At 45.6% G+C, this 15,549-nt stretch overlaps 1 protein-coding gene across 1 annotated transcript in view; it reads right to left on the reverse strand.

Moving 5' to 3' along the window:
* Positions 1-15,549, reverse strand: part of dntt (deoxynucleotidyltransferase, terminal) — a 349,907-nt gene that overhangs the window by 223,322 nt on the left and 111,036 nt on the right. Inside the window, exon 7 of the mRNA XM_078412877.1 lies at positions 8,483-8,615. Within this exon, the coding sequence (XP_078269003.1) occupies positions 8,483-8,615 (133 nt within the window). The remainder of the gene's footprint in view (positions 1-8,482; positions 8,616-15,549) is intronic.

A 15,549-nucleotide genomic window follows, 5' to 3' on the forward strand; every position in this document is an offset into this window, starting at 1 on the left:
AGTTTTAGAGACGCAGCATGGAAACAGGTCAACCTGTTAGGGTGTTCTCTGTTGTCAGACTTTCCCATCCACTCCCAACACAGAGGCCAATTACAAACCCACACATCCTTGGCTTGTGGGAGGCAACCGTAGTGCCTGGAATCCCACGCAGTCACAGGAACAACATGCATACTCCACACAGACAGCACCCAAGGTCAGGATCGAATCCAGGTGTCTGGCAGGTTGAGGCAGCATCTCTACCAGCTTTGTCTCCGTGCCACCTGAGTATTATTGACAGAACCTCTGATACAACACTGTCCTGAAAAATCCATAAACTGCTCCTAAAAGTCAGTTAATTGGTGTTGGAAAAGTCTACTGACTGCTCCCTGTATATTCTGCTCTTCTGTTAGTCATGACTTACAATGGTTGCTTGTGTCTGATGAATGGAACGTCTGCTACTGATTGTGTGCATGTGTCCATGCGCAGGTAGGGTTGCCAACTGTCCCGTATTAGCCGGGACATCCCATATATTGGGAGGAATTGGGTTGTCCCATATGGGACCACCCTTGTCCCGTTTTAGGCCCAGGGTGCGCTGTAGGCCCAGACACTGTAGGCCCGGACACAGTAGGCCCGGACACTGTAGGCCTGGACACTGTAGGCCCGGACACTGTAGGCCCGGACACTGTAGGCCCGGACACTGTAGGCCCGGACACTGTCGACCCGGGGGCTGCTGTAGGCCCGGACACTGTAGGCCCAGACACTGTCGACCCGGGGGCTGCTGTAGGCCCGGACACTGTAGGCCCGGACACTGTAGGCCCGGACACTGTAGGCCCGGACACTGTAGGCCCGGACACTGTAGGTCCGGGGGCTGCTGTAGGCCCAGGGGCTGCTGTAGGCCCGGACAGCGCAGGCTAACGGAGTGTGTTCAGGGAGCGAGGCCGAGTGTTCCGACCCTTCTTCAGACTGTAGAAGGGTCTTGACCCGAAACGTCACCCATGCCTTCCTTCTCTCCAGAGGTGCTGCCTGTCCCGTCGAGTTACTCCAGCTTTTAGTGCCTATCTCTGGTTTAAACCAGCATCTGCAGATTTCTAATGGATCCTGGTGCTTTCAGCTCCAGGAATAGCCCTGGTGCCCGTAGGAAACCTTGCTGTTGATTCCTCCTCCTCCTCCTCCTCACCAAAGCTACCATTGTTTCACATATCCCAAATAACTTTCCATTCTCCGAGCCGCTTCAAGAATTCCCACACGAGCTCACGCCTTTGTTCCAGCTGCAAGGTTTTCACTATTTAATTTCCCTCTTGAATTACAGCCAGTTCTCACTTAAACCTTGAACAACGCACATACTCTTTCCACTGGCTGCCCACAGGTTGAGAATCACACGCTACAAAATACTGAGGAGGAAGCACTGTCGAGTAACATCTGTCTGTGTGTTTCTGTGCACTGGAGACAAAATGGGGATGCATCAGGGGAGCGACAATTTTCTGCCTACTCTTTCCGAGTTGTTTAAAGGGGAACTTAAATTGGATGCATCGGGTTGAATGTTGGTACATCAGTTCTCCTGGCTTCATATGTGTAACTGCAGCTGCGTCCTCTTGCTCTGCACCTCCATTCTGATCTGGCCTTGATTTCAGGCCTTGGGATAACAAAGTTTTGCAGCACGTAGCAGATAATGAGGGTCCTGGAAGGCTAAGGTGCAGCTGGTGAGCTCAGCCATCTAAGGCACTGCTCCAACATGCCAATGGCATGAACAATAATGATCCTGCTAATTCCGTGGGTCTTTTCATAGATGCTGTTGTTCTGAGCCTGCAGCCTATGCCAGGCCTCATTAGCCAGCAGTGCCCCACTTTATTTCACACCCACTATCGGAGTTCAGTTTTTTTTTCAGTTTAGTTTAGAGAAGCAGTGCGGAAGCAGGCCCTTTCGGCCCACCGGGTCCGCGCCGACCAGCGATCCCCGCACATTAACACTATCCTACACCCACTGGGGACAATTTTTACATTTGCCCAGCCAATTAACCTACATACCTGTACGTCTTTGGAGTGTGGGAGGAAACCGAAGATCTCGGAGAAAACCCACGCAGGTCACGGGGAGAACATACAAACTCCGCACAGACAGCACCCGTAGTCGGGATTGAACCCGGGTCTCCGGCGCTGCATTCGCTGTAAGGCAGCAACTCTACCGCTGCGCCACCGCGCCGTTGTTCTGCATTAAACTGTCAGCAGCAAAACCACACACACACACACACACACACACACACACACACACACACACACACACACACACGCACGCACACACACACACACACACACACACACACACACACACACACACACACACAGCGTTTTGAAGGCAGCATCAACAACCTCTTATTATTGTGAAAGGGAATCTTACTCATACAGTAAATGTTTTAAGGATACTTTCATTCAATTTGGGGAGTTATTTTACCATATGCTCCGTGCCTTAAACAGTTGGAGCTGAAAACTTAAACAGCTGGAGCAGAAAAATAAACTGCTGAGGATCGGTAAAAGTTCTTGCCTTTATCAGAACAGTTCAGGAAGGTTTGAAGAAAGGTCTCGACCCATAACGTCATCCATACCTTCAAGCCAGAGGCGCTGCCTGTCCTGCTGAGTTACTCCAGCATTTTGTGTCTACCCTTGGTTTAACTAGCATCTGCAGTTCCTTCCTACACATATTAAGTATAGAGGTTGGGAGGTCATGTTGCAGTTGTACGAGACGTTGGTGAGGCCACATTTAGAGTATTGTGTTCATTTCTGGGCCCCGTGTTATAGGAAAGATATTGTCAAGCTGGAAAGGGTACAGAGATAATTTACGAGGATGTTGCCAGGACTCGAGGGTCTGAGCTATAGAGGAAGGTTGAGTAGGCTGGGACTCTATTCCTTGGAGCTCAGGAGGATGAGGGGTGATCTTATAGAGGTGTATAAGATCTTGAGAGGAATAGATCGGGGAGATGCACAGATTCTCTTGCCCAGAGAAGGTGAATCGAGCACCAGAAGACATAGGTTTAAGGTGAAGGGGAAAAGATTTAATAAGAATCCGAGGGGTAACCTTTTCACACAAAAAGCAGTGGGTGTATAGAACAAGCTGCCAGAGGAGATAGTTGAGGCTGGGACTATCCCAATGTTTAAGAAACAGTTGGAGAGGTACATGGATAGGACAGGTTTGGAGGGATAGGGACCAAAGGCGGGCAGGTTGGACTAGTAGAGCTGGTAAATATTGGCTAGTGTGGGCAAGTTGGGTCGATGGGCCCTTTTCCACTCTGTGTCACTCTATGACTCTGTCGTATGTTGAAAGGCTGGAGCGATTGGGCTTGTATACACTGGAATTTAGAAGGATGAGGGGGGATCTTATTGAAACGTATAAGATAATTAGGGGATTGGACACATTAGAGGCAGGAAACATGTTCCCAATGTTGGGGGAGTCCAGAACAAGGGGCCACAGTTTAAGAATAAGGGGTAGGCCATTTAGAACGGAGATGAGGAAGAACTTTTTCAGTCAGAGAGTGGTGAAGGTGTGGAATTCTCTGCCTCAGAAGGCAGTGGAGGCCAATTCGTTGGATGCTTTCAAGAGAGAGCTGGATAGAGCTCTTAAGGATAGCGGAGTGAGGGGGTATGGGGAGAAGGCAGGAACGGGGTACTGATTGAGAGTGATCAGCCATGATCGCATTGAATGGCGGTGCTGGCTCGAAGGGCTGAATGGCCTACTCCTGCACCTATTGTCTATTGTCTATTGTCTATCTACTTGATTATTAGTTTCAGTTCTTAAAGAATACACACAGTCCATGATAGGACTAGTGATGTAAATTAACCAGCAAACTCTTCATCATATTCATTGTGTGAGACTCTGCCTCATGTTATTTAACCATAAAGTTGATAGAATAACCATTTCTAAATGACTGGTAAAGCTGTGAACTGAAATCAAGCTATTGTAAATTATTTTCCTCTTCGGGCCGAAGAATGATTCTTTCTGGAATACAGTTTCACATTTCATTTATAGACAATAGACAATAGACAATAGGTGCAGGAGGAGGCCATTCAGCCCATCAAGCCAGCACCGCCATTCAATGTGATCATGGCTGATCATTCTCAATCAGTACCCCGTTCCTGCCTTCTCCCCATACCCCCTGACTCCGCTATCCTTAAGAGCTCTATCTAGCTCTCTCTTGAATGCATTCAGAGAATTGGCCTCCACTGCCTTCTGAGGCAGAGAATTCCACAGATTCACAACTCTCTGACTGAAAAAGTTTTTCCTCATCTCACTTCTAAGTGGCCTACCCCTTATTCTTAAACTGTGGCCCCTTGTTCTGGACTTCCCCAACATTGGGAACATGTTTCCTGCCGCTAACGTGTCCAACCCCTTAATAATCTTATACGTTTCGATAAGATCTCCTCTCATCCTAAATTCCAGTGTATACAAGCCTTACAAGTATGTTTACATCCTTTCCTCTTTGTGCTAAGGAGAGGGAGGATTTGTGAAGGGGAAAGAGGAGGTCCAGGTCAGTGAGCCAAGAGGGTGAAGATGGTTGGAATTTAAAACAATATATCATATCCCAAAACAATGCCTTTGTCGTTGGATAGACACAAAATGTTGGAGTAACTCAACGGCGGGTCAGACGACATCTCTGGAGAAAATGGATAGGTGAAACTCTGGGTTGGGATTCTTCCTGTTTTGTCGGTCTTTGTACATTAAAAATGTGTTGTGTGGATGTTCTAGATTTTTTTTAGATTTAGAGATACAGCGCAGAAACAGGCCCTTCGGCCCACCGGGTCCGCGCCGCCCAGCGATCCCCGCACACCAACACTATCCTACACCCACTAGGGACAATTTTTACATTTGCCCAGCCAATTAACCTACATACCTGTACGTCTTTGGAGTGTGGGAGGAAACCGAAGATCACGGAGAAAACCCACGCAGGTCACGGGGAAAACGTACAAACTCCGTACAGACGGCGCCCGTAGTCAGGATCGAACCCGAGTCTCTGGCACTGCATTCGCTGTAAGGCAGCAACTCTACCGCTGCGCCACCGCGCCGCCCTGATGCTTATGTACATGGTATGGATCGTCTCGCCTCTCAAAAGGATGAGGTTGTTTAATTCGGTGCTGCCAGTTCACGGTTTCTTTCACTGAAGCATTGGTCAAGGCAGAACTACCTGGGATTCCTGCTAATATTTCAACAGTTTCAATGTGTTCGCTATGGCACAAATAAGGCCACGAAGCCTGTCGTGTCCATGGTAGCTTTCAGCAGAGAAAGTAAATCTGTTCCACCCCCCAACCCCCACCCGCCACCACCCCCCCCCCCCCCCCCACCTCTGCCTTATTTCCCTGTCACCTTGAAACATATTCTGTCTCACATCCCCATCAGTACCTATTGTTTCACCGATCTGCACCCAAAACATAATCTGTCGTGGCAAATATATCAACCAACACCCCTTTGGAATATGGGACAAAACCGGAGCAACCAGAGGAAGCCAAACACGGTTACAGGGAAAATTCCTTGCAGTCCGTACCTGACCTTGGTCCCTGGAGCTGTGAAACAGGAATACTAGCTGCTGCATGCCCCCTATTAACTCCTTTCATTGTACAATGTAAATCAAAGTGAAATGTTGTACTGTTGATGATTAATAGCGAAGCATTCAATAAACTGCACTAATAACAATGCCGGTCAGTTTATGTGATATCACAGCTGGGCGCTGGATCCAAATGGCACTGTTGACATACATCTACTAAATTATTCATACCATTATAAACTAGAAATATGATCCAATATCCAAGTGTTGCATTATTTACCATGATGCACTTTGCTTATATCTACAACCCTGATATACTTGGCTCAATAAAATATGGAAAACCTCCCCTCACACAAACAAATCAAAATATGCTCAAAGGTAAAGGGAATTATTTGCTGTTTGAAATGTGATGAATTTAAATGCTGAAGTATCTTAAATTAACGTAAAGTTTGAGCTATGAAAGTCTGAATATTTTGCACTGTAAATTGTACAATAACAAAGAAGTTCTAAACCACGGTTGGAAACAAACTAGAAACAAGGAACTACAGATCATAGGGTCATAAGTGATAGGAGTAGAATTAGGCCATTCGGCCCATCAAGTCTACTCCACCATTCAATCATGGCAATTTCAATCGGCGGCACGGTGGCGCAGCGGTAGAGTTGCTGCCTTACAGCGAATGCAGCGACTGAGACTCAGGTTCGATCCTGACTACGGGCGCCGTCTGTACGGAGTTTGTACATTCTCCCCGTGACCTGCGTGGGTTTTCTCCGAGATCTTCGGTTTCCTCCCACACTCCAAAGACGTACAGGTATGTAGGTTAATTGACTGGGTAAAATGTAAAAATTGTCCCTAGTGTGTGTAGGATAGTGTTAATGTGCGGGGATCGCTGGCCGGCGTGGACTCGGTGGGCCGAAGGGCCTGTTTCCACGCTGTATCTCTAAATCTAAAATCTAAAAATCTAAAAAATCTAAAAAATGGCTGATCTATCTCCTAACCCCATTCTCCTGCCTTCTCCCCATAACCTCTGGCACCTGTACTAATCAAGAATCTATCCATCTCTGCCTTAAAAATATCCACTGACTTGGGCTCCACAGCCTTCTGTGGCAGAGAATTCCACAGATTCACCTCTCTCTGACTAAAGAAATGTCTCCTCATCTCCTTCTTAAAATAACATCCTTTAATTCTGAGGCTATGACTCCTAGTCCTAGACCCTTCCACTAGTGAAAACATCCTCTCCACATCCACTCTATCCAAGCCTTTCACTATACTGTATGTTTCAATGAGGTCCCCCCTCATTCTTCTAAACTCCAGCGAGTACAGGCCCAGTGCTGACAAACGCTCATCATAGGTTAACTCGCTCATTCCTGGGATCATTCTTGTAAGCAGATGTAAGCAATTGCTTTTACACAGATGCTGGTTTACAAAAAAAGACACAGTGCTGGAGCAACTCAAAGGGTCAAGCAGCATCTCTGGAGAACATGGAGAGGTGATGTTTCGGGTCGGGACCCTTCTTCTAACCATGTTCTCCAGGGATGCTGACTGACCTGCTAAATTACTCCACCACTTTGTGCTTTTGTTTTGGAAATAATCCAGTTGTGTACAATATGAACAGTAGATTTTAGATTTAGATTTTAGATTTAGAGCTACAGCGTGGAAACAGGCCCTTCGGCCCACCGGGTCCGCGCCGCCCAGCGATCCCCGCACATTAACACGATCCTACACACACTAGGGACAATTTTTTTTTTAAAAAACATTTTCCCTGCCAATTAACCTACATACCTGTACGTCTTTGGAGTGTGGGAGGAAACCGAAGATCTCGGAGAAAACCCACGCAGGTCACGGGGAGAACGTACAAACTCCGTACAGACGACGCCCGTAGTCGGAATCGAACCCGAGTCTCCGGCGCTGCATTCGCTGTAAGGCAGCAACTCTACCGCTGCGCCACCCTTTTTAAAATGACATGGACAGGAATATTTAGCCCCTTTATGAAAGACAACAATGCTGTGTAAGTATGGGCCTGCATACAGTGTACAAGCATGACACCCATGAAAGGCATCACAACTTACTTCAAAGCATCAATCCAAAAGAAGTGCATGGGAAAGTTTTAGATTTGACCCCAAATCTCCGGTAATGAATGGATGATACCAAGGTTCAGAAACATCAGAGCAAATTCCAGGCCACAACAGGTGGAAGAGACCACCACCCAGACCACCCAGAGACATCAGTGCAGCTGATCTCCTCCGCCTAGATCAGACTTTACATACGACCTGAAATGTCCTCAGTGTCACAGAGGTTCCCAATTATGCCTAAGAATGCAAAACCTGCAAGCTGCTGAAATTAAAACGTGATATTCAATTATACATTCCAAAAACAAGAAGCAAATGAAAACACTTGAAAAATTATACAATTCAATCATTCTTTCAGAATGCACTTCAACAAACAGGCAAGTACACACAATCAATGTGCGCAGGAAGGAGGGGCAGGTGATGGTTTACACCAGAGATGGACACAAAACGCTGGAGTAACTCAGCAGGACAGACAGCATCACTGGAGAGAAGGAAAAGGTGACATTTCGGGTCGAGGCCCTAGTTCAGACTGAGAGTCGGGGAGAGGGAAACCAGAGGAATGAAAAGGTACAAAAAACAAAAGAATGAAAAGTATGAACAAATCAAAGCCAGACAGATGACCAAGGAAAGGTTGAGCCCACAATGATCCATTGTTGGCTGTGGAGAAGATGGCAACACAAGTGCATGAGAAACACTGGCCTTTCAAAGTACTCTCAGCTTCCTCGCTCCATCTTTCAACAGCTGGAATGACTTTCAACAGCTGGAATGACTTTCAACAGCTGGAATGACTTTCAACAGCTGGAATAACTTTCAACAGCTGGAATGACTCAGCAGCTGGAAGTAGCATTCTTAACCACAGTACATATTAAAATAATGTGTTAGAACTTGATGGAGTTTCTCCATTTTACCCACCTTCTGAATCCTCCTGTTAAAGTCACCTTGGCATCAGGAGTGCATTTACAGACAATATCTTCGATTATTCGAATCACTGCTTCAGCCTCTGCTTTCCGTACAGCCTGTAGGATATCTTCATAGTACAGGAACCCTGAGGAGTAGACAGCTTTGTTACACGTTGATACATAGCTACATCTTGGAAGTTAAACCACAGTTGAGGCAGAAGGCTGAAAGTACAAATCTTTACGTTTTGCATCCAAAACAGCTTATCATTCCATCCCAGCTGCCAGAGTCTCACACTTTAGTTTAGTTTAGATATACAGTACGGAAACAGGCTCTCATGACCCACCGGATCCATGCCGACCAGCGATTCCCTCACCTTAAAGCTATCCTACACACACTAGGGACAATATACAATTTTTACCAAGCCAATTAACCTACAAACCTGCACGTCTTTGGAGTGTGGGAGAAAACCAGAGCTCCCGAGGAAAACGCACGCAGGTCACGGGGAGAACATACAAACTTCGCACAGACAGCACCCGCAGTCGGGATCGAACCCGGGTCGCTGGCGCTGTCAGGCGGCAACTCTACCGCTGCGCCACTATGACGCCCACACACAACATAAATAACACAAATAATAATCAGTCTGAAGAAGGGTCTCGACCTGAAACGTCGCCCATTCCTTCTCTCCTGAGATGCTGCCTGACCTGCTGAGTTACTCCAGCATTTTGTGAATAAACACCATCGATTTGTAACAGCATCTGCAGCTATTTTCTTATACAAATAATAAGGTTGGTTTGTTGACTTTGTCGGTACTGATTTATGATTCAGACAGAGACTCAAGAATTCCTGTTTACTTCAACAAATTCAGAACTTTCTAGTAAATTCATCACAGTATATTACTCTGAGTGGTACCAGGTCTTGTGCCAAGAATAGACTTCAAGTGAGATGGACCCTTTTCAGTAAACCATACATATAATTTAATCTATCCAGTTTTGCATGGAACGTTTTCATCTTTAGAGAAGCATGTATGCAGGGAATGTAATCTGTCCACGCTTCAGATAATGGGGCCAAGCCAAAGAACATTCAATATCATGCAAAGCTCAGTGAGTTCAAACTGAAGCCATTAAGTTTAAACTAGACCAAGTGGACCCGTTGGGCCCAAACCTCTCCTGCATTGGTGCAGCACCCTCTCCTCCCCTCCCCCCCCTTGCCCCCTTCCCCCCTTGCCCCCTCCCCCCTCCCCTTTTCAGTCCAAGAGTTGTGAATCTGTGGAATTCTCTGCCTCAGAAGGCAGTGGAGGCCAATTCTCTGAATGCAGTCAAGAAAGAGCTAGAAAGAGCTCTTAAGGATAGCGGAGTCAGGGGGTATGGGGAGAAGGCAGGAACGGGGTACTGATTGAGAATGATCAGCCATGATCACATTTAATGTTGGTGCTGGCTCTAAGGGCCGAATGGCCTACTCCTACACCTATTCTGACTACGGGCGCCGTCTGTACGGAGTTTGTACGTTCTCCCCGTGACCTGCGTGGGTTTTCTCCGAGATCTTCGGTTTCTTCCCACACTCAAAAGACGTACAGGTACGTAGGTTAATTGGCTGGGCAAATGTTTAAAAAAATTGTCCCTAGTGGGTGTAGGATAGTGTTAGTGTGCGGGGATCGCTGGGCGGCGCGGACCCGGTGGGCCGAAGGGCCTGTTTCTGCGCTGTATTTCTAAATCTAAAAATCTAAAAAAAATCTATTGTCTATTGTCTATTGAACCGCAGATGCTGGTTTAAACCGAAGATAGACATCAAAAGCTGGAACTCAGCGGGACAGTTAAAATTTCGAGATATTTTCCCAGTGTAACTTTCGTTATTGGTAGAACAAAAACTATGAGGTTCGTACCCAACAACCCTAGAAGACAGTTGCAAGGATCCTGGGTTGTCATGTTCCATTGCCCATACAGCACAGGTCAGAGAGTACACCGACTCTGTGGTGCCTGGTTGATATAGTGGTGTCTGTATCAGGCCAATCCTTCAATGGATAGACACAAAAAACTCAGCGGGACAGCCAGCATCTCAGGAGAGAAAGAATGGGTGACACCCTTTAGGGTCGACATCCTTCTTCAGACATCACATTATTCCTCAGGTGTGATATCAATAGGCCAATATCATTATTTACCACACTCTTTAATCTGAAGAAGTGTCCCGACTTGAAATGTCATCTATCCATGTTCTCCAGAGATGCTGCCTGACCCACTGAGATGCTCCAGCACATTGTGTCTCTTTTTGTAAACCAAAATCTTGCAGTTCCTCAAGGAATGTGTGATGTTTCGGGTCGAGACCCTTCTTCACTCAAAGACGTTCCGGTGGGTAGACTAACCGGTTACTCTACATCACCCCTGAGTTGAGGAGGGTGGGAAGTGGTGTAGGAAAATAACTGCAGATGCTGGTACAAATCGAAGGTATCTCAAAGAGCTGGAGTAACTCAGCGGGTCAGGCGGCATCTCAGGAGAGAAGGAATGGGTGACGTTTCCGGTCGAGACCCTTCTTCGTGCTGGCAAGGATGGCAAGTGAATCAGGATGGAGTTAATTGGCATGGGAGAGAAAGAGAATAAGTTATTGGAAAATAAGCAGGGAACGGGTTTGATGGAGTTGGGGCGGAGAGTCCACATTGACTTGATGGGGAAAATTGCTTCCTTCTATTTTGTGAGGAAGAACATGAGAAATATGTGCAGTTTCAGTTGAGTTTATTCTCGCGTGTACTGAGGTACAGCTGTTAACCATATGCTTCTGATCGAAGTGCTCTTTCAAAAGTGTAAGAAAATAACTGCAGATGCTGGTACAAATCGAAGGTATTTATTCACAAAATGCTGGAGTAATTCAGCAGTTCAGGCAGCATCTCAGGAGAGAAAGAATGGGTGACGTTTCGGGTCGAGACCCTTCTTCAGACTGACGTTTCTTCATCAGTCTGAAGAAGGGTCTCGACCCGAAACGACACCCATTCCTTCTCTCCTGAGATGCTGCCTGACCTGCTGAGTTACTCCGGCATTTTGTGAATAACTAAGCTCTTTCAAAAGTAGTGAAATCATTATTCCTGCAGATTCCCTTAACACCACAACACTACGCACAAACTCACGGGGGTCATCAGTGGGAACGGCAACAGGTGTGTTGGGTCACAGGCCACTTCTCTCCACACACTTCAAAAGATCCTGCAGGAGCCCCATCTAAACAGCACACTTCAGTGAATATGGCACTAGGATTTAGGGTATAAGGTCATAGGTTTTAGGAGTAGAATTAGGCCATTCGGCCCATCAAGTCTACTCTGCCATTCAATCGTGGCTGATCTATCTCTCCCTCTCAACCCCATTCTCCTGCCTTCTCCCCATAACCTCTGGCACTTGTACTAATCAAAAATCAATCTATCTCTGCCTTAATAATATCCACTGACTTGGCCTCCACAGCCTTCTGCGACAAAGAATTCCACAGATTCACCACCCTCTGACTAAAGGAATTTCTCCTCATCTCCTTGAGGTCTGGTTTGGGCTTGGATCCCTGGGTGGTCGTAGTGTTGCAACAGTCTCCAGAGAATGGCACCACTGCCAACCAAACGTACGTCTGCTGGCCAAACACCAGGTAACACAGAGGTTTCACGTTGTGGTTACTTCAGCACAAAGCTAAGGTCAGTTAAATATTTCCAAAGTATATGGAACTGTGCCACATCTCTTCACTTCCTGCTTTGATAGCGATGCTCTGGGACAGTCCCCAAGAGCTGACAGCCGCACAATGTGGAGATGTTGGAATCCCTACCACGCGCTGGAATGTAAATCTCAAAAAACAAAATGCTGCAGGGGACTAGAAATCAGACATGAAAAAGAAAATCTGCAAATACTCAGAAGTTTAGGCGGGTATCTGCAGAAATAGAAACATTTAATGACCTTTGAGAGGTGACGACATTTGAGAGGTCATAAGAGTTCATGTAACCTTTATTACAGGTCAATGAGCTTTCATCAGAACTGAGTGAAATTGGAAACCAAACATGGAAAGGAAAGAGGGAATGAAGCAGAGAAAGGAACAAAGGAAAGGGGATGAAAAGAACAAAGGGAATTGGTGTGAAAGGTTGGAGAACAAGAGACAGTGAAGAATGCAGACAGTGATGATACCCGCTAGAGAGTGGGAGGTGAAGGTAGACACAAAATGCTGGAGTAACTCAGCGGGTCAATAGACAATAGACAATAGACAATAGGTGCAGGAGGAGGCCATTTGGCCCTTCGAGCCAGCACTGCCATTCAATGTGATCATGGCTGATCATTCTCAATCAGTACCCCGTTCCTGCCTTTCGTTGGTTTTCTTTCTCTCACGCCCAGATTCGAATCTTGCCTTGCAATAAATAAAAATGTTGGCACTGTACCTACGGTGTGGAAGAAGGAACTGTAGATGCTAGTTTACACCGAAGATACACACAAAATGCTGGGGTAATTCAGCGGGGCAGGCAGTACCTCTGGAGAGAAGGAATGGGTGACGTTTTGGGTCGGGACCCTTCTTCAGACTCACTGTAGAGTCTGTGTTGTGGGCTGGCTGTGTTTAAGGTCTAGGGGCCACACCCAGGAAGGGTGGGTGTCTTTGCTGAGGTAAGGGGCAAGAGAGAGGTGGGGCATGGATGAGTGCTGTGGTGAGGAGGGAGATCGGGTCAAAGTTTCCTCACTCAATGGCAGTCTGATTTATTTAAATAGGTGAACTTTGGGTCAACTCCATCAAAGTGGGCTACATTATTTCAGTATGCAATAAATATTCTCCTTCAACTCTTTTGTTTAACATGAGATTCAAATGAAGGGGGATAGTCCCTGGTTTGGCCCAAGACCAGTCACCGGTGATTTCTAACTAGTTTGATAGTCAAGGAGTATCACCTCCAGTTGCTGGAATTGTGTTGCCCAAATCAGTCAAACAATGAATGATAAATTCCACTACATTATAATATGAATATGTTTATTTCTATTGTTACCTCCTTTTCTTCAGGTGTTTAATAAAAACATAATTTCCTACAGCAAGCATGCCCTGGGCTAATATCTGCAAATTTCCATTGTTGATCTTTGCCAATGGCCAGAGTCACCAAGTCTGTTTAGGTGTCTGCTATTGATGGCAGTTTAGTTTAGAAGAATCATTTTAGTTGAACAATGAACATAGGTAAGAAGGTAACAAATCATACGATGCTGATTGATGTCTGAAGGTGACATCTTTGAAGGTACTGGCAATAGCTATTTTTTTTCTTTTATTAATAGTATTACACCTTGTTATAATGATATTCCATCAGAATATCCAATTAAATATTTATAATAATTGATTCTTTGCTTTTGATTTGGTCAAAGTAAGACAAATAGAGTATATTGTTAATTAATGAGCAAAGGAATAGTTACGTGATATTTTCTTCTTTTTTTTTTTAGATCTTTCTATGAATAAAGTCAACTATTATCTCAATGGTGTCAGGTTAGGTAAAGGGGAAGTGCAGTGAGACCTGGGTGTCCTTGTACACCAGTCACTGAAAGTTGGCGTGCAGGTACAGCGACGAAAGCTAATGGCATGTTGGCCTTCATAACGAGAGGATTTCAGTATCGGAGTAAAGAAGTTCTTCTGCAGTTGTGTAGGGCCCTGGTAAGACCACATCTGGAGTATTGTGTACAGTTTCGGTCTCCTAATTTGAGGAAGGACATCCTTGTAATTGAGGCAGTGCAGCGTAGGTTCACGAGATTGATCCCTGGGATGGCAGGACTCTCATATGAGGAAAGATTGAAAAGGCTAGAAGGATGAGAGGGGATCTTATACAGACTTATAAAATTATAAAAGGACTGGACAAGCTAGATGCAGGAAAAATGTTCCCAGTGTTGGGGGAGTCCAGAACCAGGGGCCACAGTCTTAGAATAAAGGGGAGGCCAATTAAAACTGAGGTGAGAAGGAACGTTTTCACCCAGAGAGTTGTGAATTTGTGGAATTTTCTGCCACAAAGGGCAGTGGAGGCCAAATCACTGGATAGATTTAAGAGAGATTTAGACAGAGCTCTAGGGGCTAGTGGAATCAAGGGATATGGGAAGAAGGCAAAGGGGATAAAGGGGATAAAGATAAAGGAGAGGCCATTTAAAACTGAGGTGAGAAGAAACTGTTTCACCCAGAGAGTTGTGAATTTGTGGAATTCTTTGCCACAGTGGAGGCCAAATCACAGGATGAATTTAAAAGAGAGTTAGATAGAGCTCTAGGGGCTAGTGGAATCAAGGGATATGGGGAGAAGGCAGGCACGGGTTACTGATTGTGGATGATCAGCCATGATCACAATGAATGGCGGTGCTGGCTCGAAGGGCCCAATGGCCTCCTCCTGCACATATTTTCTATGTTTCTACGTTTCTAAACTATCAGAAGACTGTGCTTTTGTTTGGTGAAATTGAAGGCTCAACATATCAAATTAAAGTCAATATCAGGAAAAAAACCACATGAAGAAATATATCCCACAGTTCCAGACAAATTAGATAATATTATGTCCCTCAGTCATGCAATATGTTATAGTCTGATATCATTCCATTTCTAGTAGTCCTATATCATTCCATTTTAAAGTTTCTTCACAACTGTTATCAGCAACGGAACTGTCCTGTCACCAGTTGGGAGTGCAGTCCTGACTTCCCATCTACCTCATTGAAGACCTTTGAACTATCTTTAATCGGACTTTATCTTGCACTAAATATTGCCCCCTTTATCCTTTATCTGTATGCTGTGGATGGCTTGATTGTAATCATACACAGTCTTTTCTGTGACTGAATCACATGCAATAAAAACCCTGCACTGCACCGACGGTGCACGTGATGATAATAAACTAAATTAAAATGAAAGCGATCATTCTGCACAAGATGTTAAGCCTCATTAGTGTGAGCTCATTACAAGTTACAAAAGATCGCAAACCCTGAGCAAATGTCATTGTTTGAGGCCAACTCAGAAGAATGGTGCCAACAGCAGGATTCCAAACACAAAGAGCAAGCCCACCCCCACAGCAACACGGCTACTCACACACCAGCACATTATTGATTACACTAAGTCTATTGATCCCGACGTCTAGTCAAGTCAAG

The sequence above is a fragment of the Rhinoraja longicauda genome, chromosome 16 (assembly GCF_053455715.1).
Source record: "Rhinoraja longicauda isolate Sanriku21f chromosome 16, sRhiLon1.1, whole genome shotgun sequence".
Lineage (NCBI taxonomy): Eukaryota > Metazoa > Chordata > Chondrichthyes > Rajiformes > Arhynchobatidae > Rhinoraja > Rhinoraja longicauda.